The following is a 17024-nucleotide window of genomic DNA, read 5'->3' on the forward strand; positions in this document are numbered from 1 at the left end:
AACCTATGCCTTCATACTCATAAACCTGCCTATTAATAGCAAAATAAAATAGATAATAAATGCCTTTTATTATGCCTACCCCCCAGCTATCCTGTTTTTCATGGGTGTGGTAGTTGTGGAGGTATGGCCACAAAGCAGGTGTGGACAAAGATTTTTTGCATTTGATTTTTGGGAGGCATGGATTTGGTATTTGGCTAAATTTAAAAATGATGGATCCCTAAACCTGATACATTGACATATACAGTATAGAGTGGGGGTCCCCGACCCCCAAAAGGAAAGCAAAGAGGAAGAGATTTGACTCATCTCTTTTACATTCCCATGCTGCTTGCTTCTGCTACTATTTTCACAGTTTTATATGGTAACTGCAGAAAGGGTGTTTTCTAGCTCATACTACGAAGTGTGTATCACTCAAAAATACAGCAGTATGTGTATTTGAGCTATACATGCCTGCAACTTGACTGGACCCAGCAATTAGTGGATATTCATATTCTTCATTCTGCCTCTACCCTTTGTGTTTGGGTATGCCTATGACTAAGTGCAAGAAGCACAAAACGCATCAGGCATGATTTTTAATGGGTCCAATAAAGATTTTGTTTTAAGTGATAGCCTGCCCTTTGTGTCCTGAAGTGCGAGAGCCATGGGATGAATTTAGTGTTTGGGTGGTACAAATCTATTGGCTGCTGCAACAGTTAAGGGGAATATGCCATTTCACAATGAAAACGTTACTTTCTTAGTTCAGATTTGGAGATGAATTACACAAAATGTAGCAAAGTGAGGCTTTCCAGGGGAGCAGTTACAGAGTCAAACATACAAACAAGGTTGCAATTATCTCAGAGAATCGGAAGACCAATTGGGAGGAGTTAACATTGATAGAAAAAATTAGGCCATTAACATTCTGCCACTAACTATTCTGCTCTGTCTGGTTCCTCCTTTGCTGTTATTTAGTCACATTCTGAGAAGTGAAAAAGGGGAAATAAACCTCTAGACCAACCCAAAAAATTAGTAAGCATATTAATGTCACATTTAGTAGCGACTGGATTCCTGAGGCTCCACAATGGAGGATTCTGTCTCTCTGCAAGATTATATTGCGTCTGTGCCCGCTGCCTCCCTGCCAAGGGTTATACAGGTCGCCTCAGGGGTCTACCTTCAGAGTAAGTTCATGCTATCCCTTTTTCAAAAGGTAATGAGTAATGTGTGTGTATCAGACTAGATACTGTGTATACAGGACAAGCTGCATAGTCAGTTACAATATCTGCAACAAGAATAAATACATCTTATAGGGTCAATGCTGGACAACACGTAACATAAATAATAGTAAATAAGACAAATACATTGTATGTTCCAATGAGCATGACCATCAATATTTGTATGTAATCTGCATGTTTGATGTATATAAACTTCTTTTGTACAGAGTAGAAATACTTGCTAATGATGCATGGTTCCCCAGTAGCCTGAGCACTGCAGGGTGCTTGCCCCAGGAGACATGCAATAAATACATGTAAAGTCTTTGGGGTTTATTCATTAAAGGTTGAGTTGTGTTTTTTTTTTTAGGGTAGTTTCTCTAAAAAACACACAAAGAATTATTATGCCCCAAAGCTGCTAAAAGGCCGAATCCGAAAATATTCCAGATAAAAACTGTCAAGGTCATGTAGGTCACCATTTGAAGATGTTTTTTGCCTTCATGATTTTTAATTTTTCTGTACGCTGGTTTGCACTCAAAAACTCGATAAAGGTATTCAAGGTTTTTTAGCATATAAACTTAATAAATTTGAGGTATTCCAGTTTTTTACATTCGAGCTTCTTCATAAATAAGCAAGCATTCGAGTTATGAGTTTATTCCAGGTAGAAAAAAAACCTCACAAACTCGACCTTTGATAAATAAACCCCTTAATATTTCTTGAATATTTTCTTGAATATTTTCCTTAATATTTATTGAACTACAACTCCCAGATTCCTGCTGGGATAGTTCATGGCTGCTGTTAGTGTAGAATATTCAAGTTCAATTAATAATTAGGCAATTAGAATGTGAAGCCTGGCTGCATGTATATGAAGTGTAAGAGCAAACCCATTGCCAAAAATAGAGAAAACAGGCAAGTGGTCATTTACTATGACCTTGGAAATAAGTGCTAGAGCACAATAGGGTGCAAAAGTGTGCCCTTTAGTGCTTATTAAGACCTGCAAAAATGTAGAAAAGTGCAGTACTTAATGCACCTGTGTTTTGCACTTTGCACCCTGCCTTCTTTTTGTAAATTATCCCTGAACTCAGCGCTGCAGAGCTGAGCTCCAGCCTGCAGGTTCCTGCTGTATGTTGTGAAGCACTGGCTTGCTGAGCAAATTGTGCCACCATCCATGCTTAACTGGTGCACACAATCTAGGGCGATGGGGGGCAGGAATCACTAGTGCAGAGAGTACAAATCTCTCTACACTAGAAGAACTGAAACTCTACTTAGAAAGCTGCAATTTGGCTTTTAAAGAAACTAAGGATGGCTTTTTTTTTTTTTTTTTGCTATTCCAGGAAAACTGTAACATGAGTTTTTTTTTACTTTGCCTTATGTCAGAAATGGTGAATGTTAATTAAAGGGGTTGTTAAACTTCAAACACCTAGTTGTTTTCAGATAGTTCACCTGAAATAATGACTTTTTCAAATTACTTTCTATTTTTTATGTGTGATCGTTTTTCTAATATTCAAGTGTAAAGTGTCATAATTCACTTTCTAAAGCAGCTCCGGGAAGGGGGGGTCGCCGACCCTGTAAACCAGTGATCCCCAACCAGTAGCCCGTGAGCAACATGTTGCTTTCCAACCCCTTGGATGTTGCTCCCAGTGGCCTCAGAGCAGGTGCTTATTTTGAATTCCTGGCTTGGAGGCAAGTTTTAGTTGCATCAAAACCAGGTGCACTGCCAAACAGACCCTCAATGTAGGTTGCCAAGCCACATAGGGTCTACTAAATGGCCAATCACAGCCTTTATTTGGCATCCCAGGAACATTGTTCATGCTTGTGTTGCTCCCCAACTCCTTTTACTTCTGAACGTTGCTCACGAGTTCTAAAGGTTGGGGATCCCTGCTGTAAACTGTTCTAAATTGATTTATTTAGTTAGATATATATCTTATAATACACAAAAGCCATGAATATCTTGTAAATTATATCCTTATAAACGGTGAGTAGTGATGTCATCAGTTATAAACGGTGAGTAGTGATGTCATTTCTGTCACATGACTCACTAAAATTTGTGTATTATAATAAATAAAGTACCCCCAGTTGTAAAATATGAGGATATTAGAAGTTACCTCGGAGTTCCATGACCTGTATAAAAACACTCGGCCTTCGGCCTCGTGCTTTTATATGGTCATGAAACTCCTCGGTAACTTATAATATCCCTATATTTTACAAGAGGGGGTACTTTATTCACTATATCTTTGTCCCTGCTGAGCAGAATCCCTGAGTTTCATTACAGGCAGCTGTTAGAGTTAATACAATACTTGCTAAGAAATGTATCAACTAAATGTTGCAAAATTGAAACCGTTTAGAGTCTGCACCTGAATTACTGAGCTGCCAGACTGAAACACCAAAGACAGTGACATTAAACTTTAAACGTAAAAAATAAATAATGGAAAGTATAGTATTTGAAAAAAGTCTTTATTTCTGGGGAACAATCTGAAAACAATTAAACTGCAAAAAGTGTTTGGAAGGTGAACAAGCCCTGTAAGAAGAAGAGGTACATTAAGCTTTTATGAATATATGCTCAACTTGCAGTTTTAGGCTTATGGCACATGCCCAGCCCCACTAGAGAGCCTCTTCCTAGTCACTTGAATGAAAAATGCATCTGTCATAGACAGCAGGTTTTCATGTGAATGTGATGCAGCTTTTATCTGGTTTGGCATTTTGATCACCACGATTTTCTCAGGGACTGCGGTACTCACATATGCCCATGAGATAAATGCCTAAGATACACGCATCAAGAAATTATACAGTAGGTTGAGGGGCCATCCTGCTTCCTGACAATGTGTTGTTTATGTTGGGGTGGATGCTCCCTTAACCGATTACCCACAACTTTTCTTTCTATAGTCAACCCATCATCACTGGTGGCCCAAAGGTTTTACACTTTATAACCTGATTTGCCATAAATTGGCTGGTTTGTTTTGGTCCATTCCTGGCTTCGGGTCCATTCGCTGCTTTAGGTGTTCAGCTTCAGATTTTCAGTGACGTCCACGCTTTTAAGGGGGTCATGGTTAATCCGGGAAAGTACAGCACATCCAGGCCCCCGATTAAACCTAAATTCTGCCGAGCCCAGGGAAACTGTCCCCCCTGATGGCAGCCCTGTTTACAGTACTGAATGTACCAAGCTATAATGTTTGAGCATCAATTATGGCCCTTACTGCCCCATCCATTTTTATATTTGATGTGCAATGGATTTTCAATTCAGCACAGGATGCAGATCACAGGAAAAAAAATAAATGTAATGAACGGTGTTCCATTTTATAACTTTTTTCTTTGACATTATTTTCAGGCTCAATCTATGATATCAAAGGATCAGAATGTTGTTTATCTACTGGTGACCTGGTAAAAGTTCTTGAAAAGGAGTTTAAATTCATATCTTGCGTTGATCTGAATATGGGAAAGTGCTTCGAACTGCCCAGCAACTTTAAAGGTAAACTGACAACCTGTTTGCAGTAATAACTCACTAATGTAGAAGGGCTAATGATACTGTATATACCAGATTTAAGTAAGGATGTTTTAGTAAGTAAAAAGCTACCTGACACTAATTAGCCCTATAAAATTAACACCCTCCACTCAGTTTCCTTATTTGTTCCAGCAGCGCATTGTTTTATATCTTGATTTTATCCTGTTGGGTCATGAAAATTGTGTAAGTAAAAATTTGAGTAAACACCTGTTTGCTGCCATAATGGAAACTAAGGCCAAATGTTTTATAACAGCAATGTTTTCATATATGTTATAATGGCCAACATCTGAACTTTAAATGAGAGATTGAGCCAAAAAAAGTCTGAAAGCCATAACTTTACCAGTGATGGTAGAATGTTGCCTTGGTTGTGTATAAAAATCTAGACGAATGAGCCAAATCTGCTACTTTTACTATGTATTAGATGCAAGACCTATTCATGTTTTTTTTACTGTCTTTACTTGTGTAACCTCTGAGGCAGAGCATCAGATGAGGTACACATACAGTATATGGAACACCATAATTCCTTGGGACTTGAAACATACAGGAATACATACTAAACAATAACCAATACAGAGTTAAAGAGGAACCTGTATAAAAGACCTTACAATCTGAAAATGACTTAGTAACATATTTGCCCCAGATTTCCTACTTGTACTTGGTCTAGAGGACTAGTGGCTTTTTGATGGCTGCCCTAATCTGTGGCTTCTAAAATAGAAGTTTATTTCCATGGTAGCTCTTAGAATAGTACATTTTGTCAGACAAAAATTAACATAACTGCTGGTTGCCCTCCATTACTTGTAGGACTTATGCTATGCTGCCATTTCTCATCATTGCTAGATTATCAATTATTTTTTTATAAACCAGTCATGAAACAGGGTGAGTCAATTGCGGGGATAAAATATAGATAAGTATATGGAAACATGGAATCACTGGAGGGTGCTAATTTATCCCCCCCCATTGATTTTATATGCTTACCTCATACCTGTGGTACTTTTTAGCAGGGTGGGTGGCTGGCATCTTCCCAGGGATATTCCATGCCAGCTCATAGCTCAGCACATGCCCAGAACTCTTTCGGGTCTTTGTATGTGCAAAGCATAAACTGCCATGAAGTATTCCTAGGAAGATATCAGTGGCATAGCTAGATGTTATTGGGCCCCAGAGCAAATTCCATTTAGGGCCCCAAACAATTGGTAAATTGAACTATTATCCCAAGATATATTGACATGTCTCTTTAATTAGGGCCCCACTGGACCCTCTACACCCCTACCCTACAAAGACTAGTTGTATCTACACACTTTGGTGGGTTTAATGAGTGTAGGTACAATGTCCACACATCTGTGGACATCTTCTTTTCACTTGCAGCTCTCGGCTGAACACAGGATTCACTTGGTATTCTAGGAACCCACAGAGCCTTTAGCAGAATTGTCAGTCCATCTTTAGTTCAAACAGAACCAACTTGCAGCCTTTAGCTTCAATATACAGCTCACAGACAGAGCATTCTCTTCTTCTCTCCCCCCTTCACAATAGGAAGCATCTCCTGCCACTTCACCACACTTTGAACAGGAAACCACTGTCCACACCAACCTTCTCACAAAGACTATGGCGCCACAGGAGGTACAGCAGCTCCTCCTCTCTCAGTCATAGAAAACTCTGGTGTGTGTCCACATCCCGTTTGAGCAGCAGCAGGAACGTTGCACTCAGCTTCAGGCTAATTACCTGACCAACGGTGAAAATTAATAATTTCATTGCCAAGCCATCTACTGCAGCCCTTATTAGGAACGGCATGACACTACTGGGGTAGGGGACAAAGGCATAACTACAGAGGAAGCAAACCCTGTGGTTGCCGGGGGGCCCAGAAGTGTAGAAGGCTCAGTAAGGCCCTAATTAATTAGCAACTTCAATATATCTGGGTAGATTTAGTCATTTTATCAATGTTGCTGTGGGACCCAGTAACATCTGGGTACTCCTCTGGTCGGAGGTAATGTAAACAAGGAACAGTGTATACATGTTTCCATTATACAAATAAAGAATAACAATAATCATCTTTATCGTTTGTCATTGCAACAGCATTTGTTTATATGGCAGTGATATTAAATATGAATGTTTGGCTTACCACACAGTTATAAAATAGATTTAATCAGCTCATACTTATTATACCAGTAGTGAGATAGATCAAGAAATCACAGAGTTATATTTTACTATTTGAACCATCTGTAAGATTCCCAACTGGAAAATCAGGACATTACAGACCACAACTCGCACCCCATCTTTTGCCCAGTCAAAGGCAGAAATGTCTCTAATCTGCCCCAAACTCCACCTATGCTCATTTAAGCATCACCCCCTTTTTCAGTTATGCAAATTGGAGCTTTTACTCCTAAACAGAGTAATATTTAAACTATGAGGAATGTCTTGAGAGGGGACACAATTACTGTTTACGTTAGGGGACATTACAGTGCCCTCTACTGTGGGGGGAATTTTCTTTAACAAAATCAAGAACAAGACAAGAGGCCACCCCTTTAGACTTGAGCACCCCTTTAGACTTTGGAACATGGTTCTTCATGGTAAGGGAAGTTTAGTATAGGTATGTGTATACATATTTTTATATCGATGTACTGTAAGTGTTTTGATATGTCTTACAGATATATTGCTATATTATATCTACTCAACTTACTGCACAACACTAAAGCATCAACAAACAGCTCTATGACAGTAATAATTTAGTGCAAAGGAGCACTCTTAGGAGTGTCAGTGACACTGCACATGCTCAGTGTGTTCTGGGCAGCTAAGCTTAGCGGGGGCTGCAAATCATCAAAAAGAAGATTCATCTGTCAATGATTCTACGGGGCTGATGATGAAATTTTGATGCAGATTGCATCGAACTGCCATGCAATCTGAATTAAAGGGCATGTAAAGTCTAAAATAGAATAAGGCTAGAAATGCTGTATTTTGTATACTAAATATAAACATGAACTTACTGCACCACAAGCCTAATCAAACATATAATTCATGCTTTCAAAGTTGGCTACAGAGGGTCACCATCTTGTAACTTTGTTAAACATCTTTGCAAGACTAAGACTGTGCACATGCTCAGTGTGGTCTGGGCTGCTTAGGGATCATCATATACAAAGCTGCTTTAGTTCTGCATGGCTGGGAAGTAAGGCGGGGGCTCCCCCTGCTGTTCATGAGTATGACTGTTTCCCTGCTCAGCAGTTAGGGACCATCTGACAATTCCTATCCACAGCAGTAAATGAAGGGAGAATTTCACTGCATACAGTGAATATATTGTGAGTTGGTCCCTAAGCCCAGGTAACTGAAGGCAGTCCAGAGTAGGTGCTGTGAACTAACAGAAAAAAAGATGGAGATCTACTGGGGCATTTCAAAGGCACAGATCTTCCCTGCTAACTGGCTGTGGTTGCCAAAACATTATGTAAAACTTTTTGAGGTTTTTTTTTTGTTTTAGTTCTCCTTTAAAGCAGAAAGGACATTCATCTGTGCTCTATAGTAACCCACTATATTACCTCCACTGTTCACATTATTATTATAATTATGGCAAGGTCCTCCTGTCTTGGGTGTTAACCCTGTTCTAATAACTTTATGCTTTTCTCAGATATTTTTCAGATTGTGATTGACAGTGGCAAATACAACAGCCTTGGGGAGCTGAAGCAAGAGCTTTATGGTGACCTCACCCATCCTTTCTGGTTTGCATCTGCAACAGACATTATTTTAGAAGATCGAGTCATTAATAAACAGGGTCAAATTAAGTATGTGTCTCCTGACAATTTTAACCCCACCAGCTTTGCAATTTGTCAGGTTTGGGAGGATCCCAGTGAAGCCTGCATTAAAATCCCTATCAGGACAGTTGGACAGTTTTACGAGTGTGATAATAAGGAGTTGTACACATTGGAGCAGATCTTGCAGTCCCCAGCTCTGCTGAAACGTAGCTACTCCTGCAGTAGCATTGCAAATGGACCCTACAAGCTCAGTCCTGTTTATGAGATCAAAACAATTATGCACAGTAAGTGAGCAGATAAATCTATCATCATCAATGGCTACATGTACTGTCTGCTTCTATTAATTTTTCTAAATATAAATATATGTCACCTTTTATCACCTATAACCTCTGTCATTTTATATGATTAGCAATATTAACTTTTCCTTGTGTCTGTGTTATGCATGGTTCCCAAAAATAAGTAGTCTAAGTGGAATTGCATGCACAGATCAATTCTAGTTTTTATAATACATTTATTATTGGGAGCAACCATACTGCCTTACTGAGCACCAGGATTCGCAGAAGACTAGAGGTACTACTCTAAGGTTCTCTCTTGTAGTCTATGAGTAAAACCTCAGCTTACACAAGTGACAATTATACACTTTATTCTTTCCTATTTGCTTTAAGTCCTAGAAGTTGTAAAGAAAGTTGACCATGTTTTAAATATTTGATTTCCTTTTACATCACAAAATCTGGCACAATCATAATGTTCAATATTATATACACACGATTGTGAAATTTATACTACTGCTTCGTTTTTTTTTTTTCCAAAATAGTGAGAAAAGATATTGTGAAAATGCCTTCAAGCCTAGAAGTGGAAGTAATAGACATTACTGATCAATGTAGGGATATTGAGTTTATCAAGCCGTACTCCTTGGCAGAAGTTTCACAGTGTGAAGAGAAGTTTCCAGTTGTCGCAGAAATAGTGGAATGTTTGGATTGTGGTCATACAATTAAAAATGACTTATTGTCTGGTCTCAGAAAAGGACAAAAGATCATTATCCACAGGAAGGAACTTTCTAGAAAAGCCCTGGCTACAGCTGCTAAGGGTAAACTATCTAGGTTCTTCTATATCCATACTGGATACGAAGGAAAGGCGCGTCAACGGCCAAGGGAATTTACAACAGTTTATGATCTCTGGACAAAACTGATGGCGGGAGTAAAGCTGAATGTTGTTGTAACCCAAGACTGTGATAGTATTGAAGACTGTTTTCCTTCCCTTTGCATTGGGGACCACATTAAAATCCTACGTCATGCTAAAATCAAAGTATCAGACAGTTTGGACTGTAAAGAAACAGATGTTCTAGTCTGTGAAAAAGACTCTGCAGATGACGAAGAAGAAGAATCAGAGGAAATTATGCTGCCTTTGTATCTTGAAGGACGTTTTGTTGAGGAAGTTAAGGACAACAAAAAATATAGTATCAGCAATATAATGCAGAAATTTACACTTCCCTGTGAGATCAAGGTTGTAAAAAAAGATCCATCGTTGCCGAGTGATCCTCTTACCTCATTTGCCTCCATTAGGCTAGAGGAGCTAATTGAAGAACCCGTTTTGTTGGCCAGTTTTCTGGATAATCCATCTGTGTGTTTTCAAATTCCAATTAAGTGGAGAGATTTTTCTGTGATTTTCCTCAAAGACCCAGTTCCAGAGACAGGGACAATGTTCACACCTTTAGAGGAGCTGACAGAATGGTATTATTATAGTCTTAGGAAGGATCTACCAAGTAATGAACTTCCTCCACCAAGACCCCCCAAAAGACAGGTCAAGGCTGATAGTTCTAACAAACCTATGAAAGGAAAAAGACCAATATGCAAAGACAGTAAGGTAGCTTTGAATTGAGTTTTTTTTTAATAATGTTCAAACACAATAACGATCCAGATCTCTGAAGGAAACCCATGCAGGCAAGGATGAACATATAAACTCCTTACAGATATTGCCTTGGCTGGAATCAATGCTAGGACCCCAGTGCTATAAGGAAGCAATGTAATCCACTACATCAGCATGCCAGCTTTACTCTCCAGTATACCCCTCCCTATAACCCCTTGACATTTCAAGTACACTGAGACCCAAACACTCCCCTCAGGCCCAATTATTCATTCATATTGCTAGTTTGGGTCTAACACTGCATATAATCTCTCCATACCCCATTTTACGTTTCCTTACGGCTTCACTAATCTCTTTAGTTAATCCTTTTACTTTTCAAATATCCATATAACAGTTGTTATTTTGATAACAGTAGTGTCCTAAATCACACCAACTCCATCTACCAGCTTCTTATATTGCAACATTTCACATAATCTTCTACAGAATATTGATATTGTTGACAATGGTGATTTATATTTTCTTGTCTTTCAATAAGAGCCCAGATCGACTGCACGCTTCATCAAGAGAAAAACATACCACAGAGCCTTACAGATCACCGAATGTCAATGCATATTCTCCTCTGCCTCGTAAAAGTGTCAGTCATGAGGGTATGTTGGCATATTAAATACGCATTTATTTTCCACTGGACCAGTACATATCAAATAATAAAAGCAAATCTCGAAATGGTTAATATTGTTTAGTCAACCAGAAATGATTTGCCAACGTTACTTCATACCCCTTTAAGCATGCCAAGCAACCTGATGCAACCTTTTGTTTATTGTGACAGGGGCATACTTAATATATTGTAAGGGCAGAGACGCACGCTCAGATTCGGGGAGATTTAGTTGCCTGGTGACAAATCTCCTTTTGCTCGGGGCGAGTAATCTCCCCGAACTGCCTATCGCCAGCTAGAATGTAAATCACCCGTGGGATGGCAAATGGTGCACTTTGTTTTCCGAAGTTACGCGAAGTTGCCTCACAAGGTGACTTTGGGCAACTTCAGAAAACAAAGCGTTCCGAGTGCCATCCCCCTGGAGATTTAGAATGTAGCCGGCGGGAGATTAGTGACCCGAAGAAGAGGCAATTTATCGCCGGGCAACTAAATCTTCCTGAATCTGAGCGTGTGTCTCTGCCCTAAATCTCCCTGAATCTGTGCGTGTCTCTGCCCTTAGATTTACTTTAGGAAATGAGAGCAAAGCTGACCATACATAGGCTGATATTGGCTGCCACCCTTAACCAAACTGGGAGCATATTAATCCATGTATTGTTTCAAAATGTGTTGTTTTCTATCTCAGTCCACTGAAAAGCATTCTTAATATCCAATCCAACCACTCAAAGCTGCAGCCTTTGTTAGAATTTGAGATAAAGAGACGCTCATTATATGCAGGGCTTCTCAGCGGACTGGACATTTGTTTTAAATCTGTTGGAATGGATTGTTTTTTTATTTGTGTCTAGTTAGTATTCTTATGATATTGGATGATATTGGTGGAGTCACCAGTATTTTATTCCCATCCACTAATTGAACTAGCACCATTGGGTAACTAAATGCTGAATGTCATCAGTACTTGTGCAGACAGAGCTGCCTAAGTTTCAGGACATTTCACTGCAAAAAAAAACCAAAGAAGTATCGGCCACTAAAGAAAATTACTGCTCCATGAACATGTATTTTCAAATCCATAAGGATCAAAAATGGGTGAAAAAATGCTTCCATTTGGGCCAAGCCACTTTCCTGCCCAAAAAATTATTAATTAAATATTAAAAGAATTATTTGCCTTCTTCTAACAGTTTCCGGATTTCAAATTGAGGTCATTTACCCCAACTAAAACAAATATTCTGTAAGGCTACAAATGTACAGTTATTGCTACTTTTTTATTACTCAGCTTTCTATTCAGGCCTCTCCTATTCATATTCCAGTCATATTTTCCATCATATCAATGCACGGTTGCTACGGTAATTTGGACCCTAGCAACGGATTGCTGAAATTGCAAACTGGAGAGCTGCTGAATAAAAAGTGAAATAATGCAAAAACCACAAATAAAAAAAGAAAACAATTGCAAATTGTCTCAGAATACTTTACATCATACTAAAAGTTCATTTGAAGGTGAACAACCCCTTTAAGGCTTCCACCTGTCCGGTATTGAAGGAAACTTTCCAGATTTCAGTTGTGTGCTTTAGCAGTATAGCGGGGTTCCCAACCTGCATGGCACTTGGAGTTTTTGAAGCACATTCATCATATCTAAGCACATTTCCAGTTTAGTAATACCTGAAACTTTCCACCAATCAGCTGCTGGGGGAGGCTTTTTAGAGACCTTGCCTCTGTTCACTCGTTGCCTATGCAAACAGGTTTTGTGTGCTGAAGTGGGGTGTTGTGGAAAGCTTATTAGGAAAGTCAGTTCCAGCAATAAGTTAGTGTTTGACCATGGACTGTCCGATTTTTGATTTGTGTTGATCCTTGGGAACAACATGTTGCTCCCAGTGGCCTCAAAGCAGGTGCTTATTTTTGAATTCCGGGCTTGGAGGCAAGTTTTGGTTGCATAAAACCAGTTGTACTGCCAAACAGAGCCTCATATATGCACCCCATCCACATAGGGACTACCAATCACAGCCCTTATTTGGCATCCCATGGAGCTTTTTTATTGCTTTTGTTGTTCCCCAACTCTTTTTATATTTGAATGTGGCTCATGGGTAAAAAAGGTTGGGGACCCCTGGTCTAGATTATTGGTTACAATTTGGCTCTGTTCTAGTTTCTGCCTCCTCTTTCTTAATCGCTGGTACTCTACTATTATTTCCCCTCTTGTTTATGATCCACTAGATCCGACTGTGCTCCTGACTCCCTTGTGTATAAACTGGCCTGTCTGCCCATTCATCTCGGATGCAGTACATTCCCTCTCTCTGGCACTACTGTTAATGTTCTTCATCAAGCTATACTCACAAGCAAGGAGCTGGGGTTTGCTTATACAATTCCTAGCACTGTTGTGAGTTGTAGTTCACCATCCAGTTTTACTTGCAAGCAAAGAGCTGGGGTTTGCTAATACAATTCCTGGCACTGTTACGAGTTGTAGTTCTGCATCCAGCTGTACCTTGTTAATATAATTCCTGGCACTGTTGTGGGCATATACAGGGATTCCTTGAGTTACATACACTCCACTTACATACAACTCACACTTACAAACTGTGCTGTGGTTTGCTTGACTTATATTAGCATTTAGCTTTAATAAACCACCTGCCCCAATCCCCTCTGGCATGTGTAGTCTACTGCAGAGCACAGAAAGGTAAAAATAAATACTATGTTAAGACCGACATCTGTGTAAGTTGCATAAGTAAATGTATATGTTTAAATTTACCTACAAATTCAACTTAAGAACAAACCTACAGACCCTATCTCGAATGTAAACTGGGGTCTGCCTGTAGTTCTAATAAGCACCTTGATTCACTAGTGTCCCAAATTCTGTACTGGTACTACATTCTCAGCCACTTGTGTAGTTTCAGTGAACTAAGGAATGAGACAGGAGCAGTCATAAATCTGCCCTTTAGTGTCTCAAACTCTTATGCAGTCTACATTGTACAGGACCAGACTGCTTGGTAGGGACTGTGAGTACATTACATACTAGGATCTATTTTGAATCCCAATCTAGGCCTGATGTATGAAAAACATGACATGGTCTAATTATGCACAGTGCATATGGTACCTAATCACTGCAAAGGCTGAAAGCAAACTACATGAACTTATATTATACATCTGTAGTTAACAGATTTCCCTGATTATGTTAGACATCCAGTCAATCCAGCCTTACATTTTTGAATAACCTGCGTTGCACTTTCTTCCTTTCAGTCTCAGGGGAGCGCAGGAGTAGATGTACTCAATCATTGTGAAGGGGGCTGTACTCACACAGACGCATGTAAGCACCAAACACAGGTTGGGACGCATCATGTTGCATTTTACCTGTGTTCTGCGCACACATGCGTCTGTGTGAGTACAGCCCTCTTCACAATGATTGAGTGTGTCTACTCCTGCCTTCCCCTGAGACTGAACTGAGAACTTACTGCACCACAAGCTTAATCAAACAAATAATTTATGCTTTCAAAGTTGGCTACAGGGGGTCACCATCTTGTAACTTTGTTAAACAATCATAAGTATGATTGTTTCCCTGCTCAGCAGTTAGGGACCATCTGACAATTCCTATCCACAGCAGTAAATGAAGGGAGAATTTCACTGCATACAGTCAGGTTTCTTATAAAAACGGTACACATTTTTTAATTAAAGTATATTGGAGATAGGTTTCTTTTTCATTAAAGAAAGTAAAAATTTTATTTTATTTTTTTGCCTTTACATGCCCTTTAAGGATTGAATTTGTGTACTTTTTATACTTAAACAGACAGTGACCCAAATTATGAAGTAGAAAAAATGTTCACAACGGACCTGCAGATCAGAGATTAAGACATTTCTAACAGAAAGGTAAATGCCTGTACTTTATTATAACTTTAATTGGCTGTTCTATTATAATGTTAATCTGTTTATAGTTATTCTCAAAAGCCCATAATCTCAATTACACATTATGAATGTGCTTTTATAGCACAGATAGTATGATGCAATAAAAGTTATGGGATGATTTATCACTGCTCTGTCATTTTTACCGAGGGGAGATGACAGCTTCCTGGTGTAATTTGCATCTGGGTGCAACTATTGGGATGGGTGATCAAGCTCAGTGCTGTTAAGTAGTAGTGCTCAGGGTTATAGTAAATGGCCCCTTTGGGGTTCAACTGCTCAAAGCAGTCAACACATTCCAACAAACAGACACAGGTATCAGCTTTGATAAATGTTCGTTTGTCAAAAAATGTTGTCAGTAATATATTAATATTGGGATGGCAGAAATCTGCTGGAGAAAACACCCTGCTACTTCCCATGTGTGAATGCAGAGACAGAAATGGCATCCAGTGTGGGGCAGATTTCAACCAGAAAACTCAAATCCACAGGCAAACGTCATTCCTGTCCAGTCTGTATAAACCTTTTCAGCTTCCATTTTTCTACCAGCAGAAAATCTTACTGTGTACCCGAAGTCTGCTGAATCCTTCTCATGAATACCCGTAGAACATGAATAAGAGACTGCTCAGTGCATACCTGCTTTGATAAATGTCAATTCTTTGGGACTTTCCTATCAGGGAAATAAACAGGAAAATTTGAATTGCTACAAATTCTTCTGGATTCCCAAGTTAATTGTACAATAAACCTTTCCCAGGCTGTTTATTTGCAGACTTGCTGTGCCATATATGGCATGGGAATTCTGAATGTTTCATTTAAACATTTAACAAGCGTTTTTTTTATCAGTTTATCTTTTTTATCTGTTTATATAGGTTCCCCTTCAGTACATTTGGAGGTCTGTCTTCCTGGCAAACTTCAGCCTGGACTTCAGTTAAAGAAGCAGTGGGTCTGGCTGGAAATACGAGATCAGACTTTTATCATGCTAATACAGTTATGGGATCTTTTATTCAAAATGCTTCAGACTTTGGGCTTTTGAATGAGTTGTTTGTATTATGAAGCATCCGGTCTACCAATATTTTAATAAAACAAGTAAATATTAATATTTTTCCATCAACAGATTTGCCATCACAGGGGACAGTCATGGACTCGGTTAAGCCCCAGCCTGACATAAAAGGGGAGCTTCCTGTTGAAGGCACAGGATATTAGTAGACCAGGGTTGGATGAGTCAGCACTGTGGTCAGGCAGGCATATGGGGCTCCACAATTCTTCAGCAACCTGTTTAACGCTAGTTTAGTTAAAGGGGAGCTATCGAAAAAAAGAAAATTTTATATAAGCTTCCTTCATACTGAAGTAAGAAACGTTTTAAAAACAATAAATGAAAAATTCTGCATTGTTTCTGAAATAATCAAGTTTATATTCACTATTCCTCTCTCAGCATCAGTTTCTTTTTATTGTCTTCATGCAGCAGTTGGGTGTCACATGAATGATTCAATATATCTTTTTTTTTAAGTTTTTATTTTTAAATTTTCAATCCAAGATAAAGTAGAAAAGAGAGAGAGAAGCAGAGATCAAGAATAGAGGGAACAGAACATGGTATCAAAGCTGTCAGTCTTAAGCAGTGCATTTTAACAATTCACAATTCTAAACACATTGACCGGGTTATCTTTGTGGGCCAGCCAGGAGCCCCATATAGTATCAAACTTCTGTGGGCAGCCTCGGGCAAGGTATGTCAGCTTTTGGTTTGACAGTGAGCTGTTAACTAGGTTCAGCCAAAATGGCAGGGACGGTGGGGCGGTAGATTTCCAATTCAAAAGTATGGCTTTCTTTGCAAAGTAAAGAAGCTGGAGATAGAGGATCCTGGTGCAGTTGTTCAGGCCCATGTCTTCTGCTACTCCCAATAGACAGGTCAGCGGAGATAAAATCCGTGGCAAGTCCAAAGCTTTTGAGGAATAATACACAATGTCTTTCCAAAACTGCTGAATAATTGGGCATTGCCAAAATATATGCATATATGAACCAACCTCCTCCTCACATCGAGAGCAAATATCAGATGCATTAGGGAACATTCTGGCCAGCCTGTAAGGGGTCAGATATACCCTATTCAAAAATTTAATTTGTATGTACCGGTCCCTAGCTGGTATAGTTATTTCCGGGATCTGCCTTAGAACATTCTCCCACATGTCATCGGTAAGATCGGGGATATCGCTCTTCCATTTTCTTAACACCTTGTC

At 39.3% G+C, this 17024-nt stretch overlaps 1 protein-coding gene across 2 annotated transcripts; it reads left to right on the forward strand.

The window, feature by feature from the left end:
* Positions 1 to 658: 658 nt before the first annotated feature.
* On the forward strand, positions 659 to 16169 carry LOC108708084 (protein THEMIS2). Of its 2 annotated transcripts, none has more exons than XM_041581917.1 (7): positions 659 to 1151; positions 4507 to 4647; positions 8288 to 8695; positions 9226 to 10274; positions 10810 to 10921; positions 14690 to 14769; positions 15911 to 16169. In XM_041581917.1, exons 1-6 carry the CDS (start codon positions 1055 to 1057, stop codon positions 14749 to 14751), a joined length of 1869 nt encoding a protein of 622 aa, XP_041437851.1. In that variant the 5' UTR covers positions 659 to 1054; the 3' UTR covers positions 14752 to 14769; positions 15911 to 16169. The 2 variants fall into 2 exon arrangements, with proteins under 2 accessions (XP_041437851.1, XP_018101887.1); XM_018246398.2 differs by lacking the exon at positions 15911 to 16169 and adding an exon at positions 15666 to 15893 and having other exon boundaries at positions 660 to 1151.
* The last annotated feature ends 855 nt before the right edge of the window (positions 16170 to 17024 follow it).

Source organism: Xenopus laevis, chromosome 2L, assembly GCF_017654675.1.
Source record: "Xenopus laevis strain J_2021 chromosome 2L, Xenopus_laevis_v10.1, whole genome shotgun sequence".
Taxonomy (NCBI): domain Eukaryota; kingdom Metazoa; phylum Chordata; class Amphibia; order Anura; family Pipidae; genus Xenopus; species Xenopus laevis.

What these genes read in the sequence shown, in the direction of transcription:
- LOC108708084 (XM_041581917.1), top strand. Translation starts at nt 1,055, where the DNA reads ATGGAGGATTCTGTCTCTCTGCAAGATTATATTGCGTCTGTGCCCGCT. An exon ending in ACTGCCCAGCAACTTTAAAG is followed by an intron (nt 4,648 to 8,287) that starts GTAAACTGACAA and finishes TGCTTTTCTCAG; the next exon opens with ATATTTTTCAGATTGTGATT. An exon ending in TAAAAGTGTCAGTCATGAGG is followed by an intron (nt 10,922 to 14,689) that starts GTATGTTGGCAT and finishes ATACTTAAACAG; the next exon opens with ACAGTGACCCAAATTATGAA.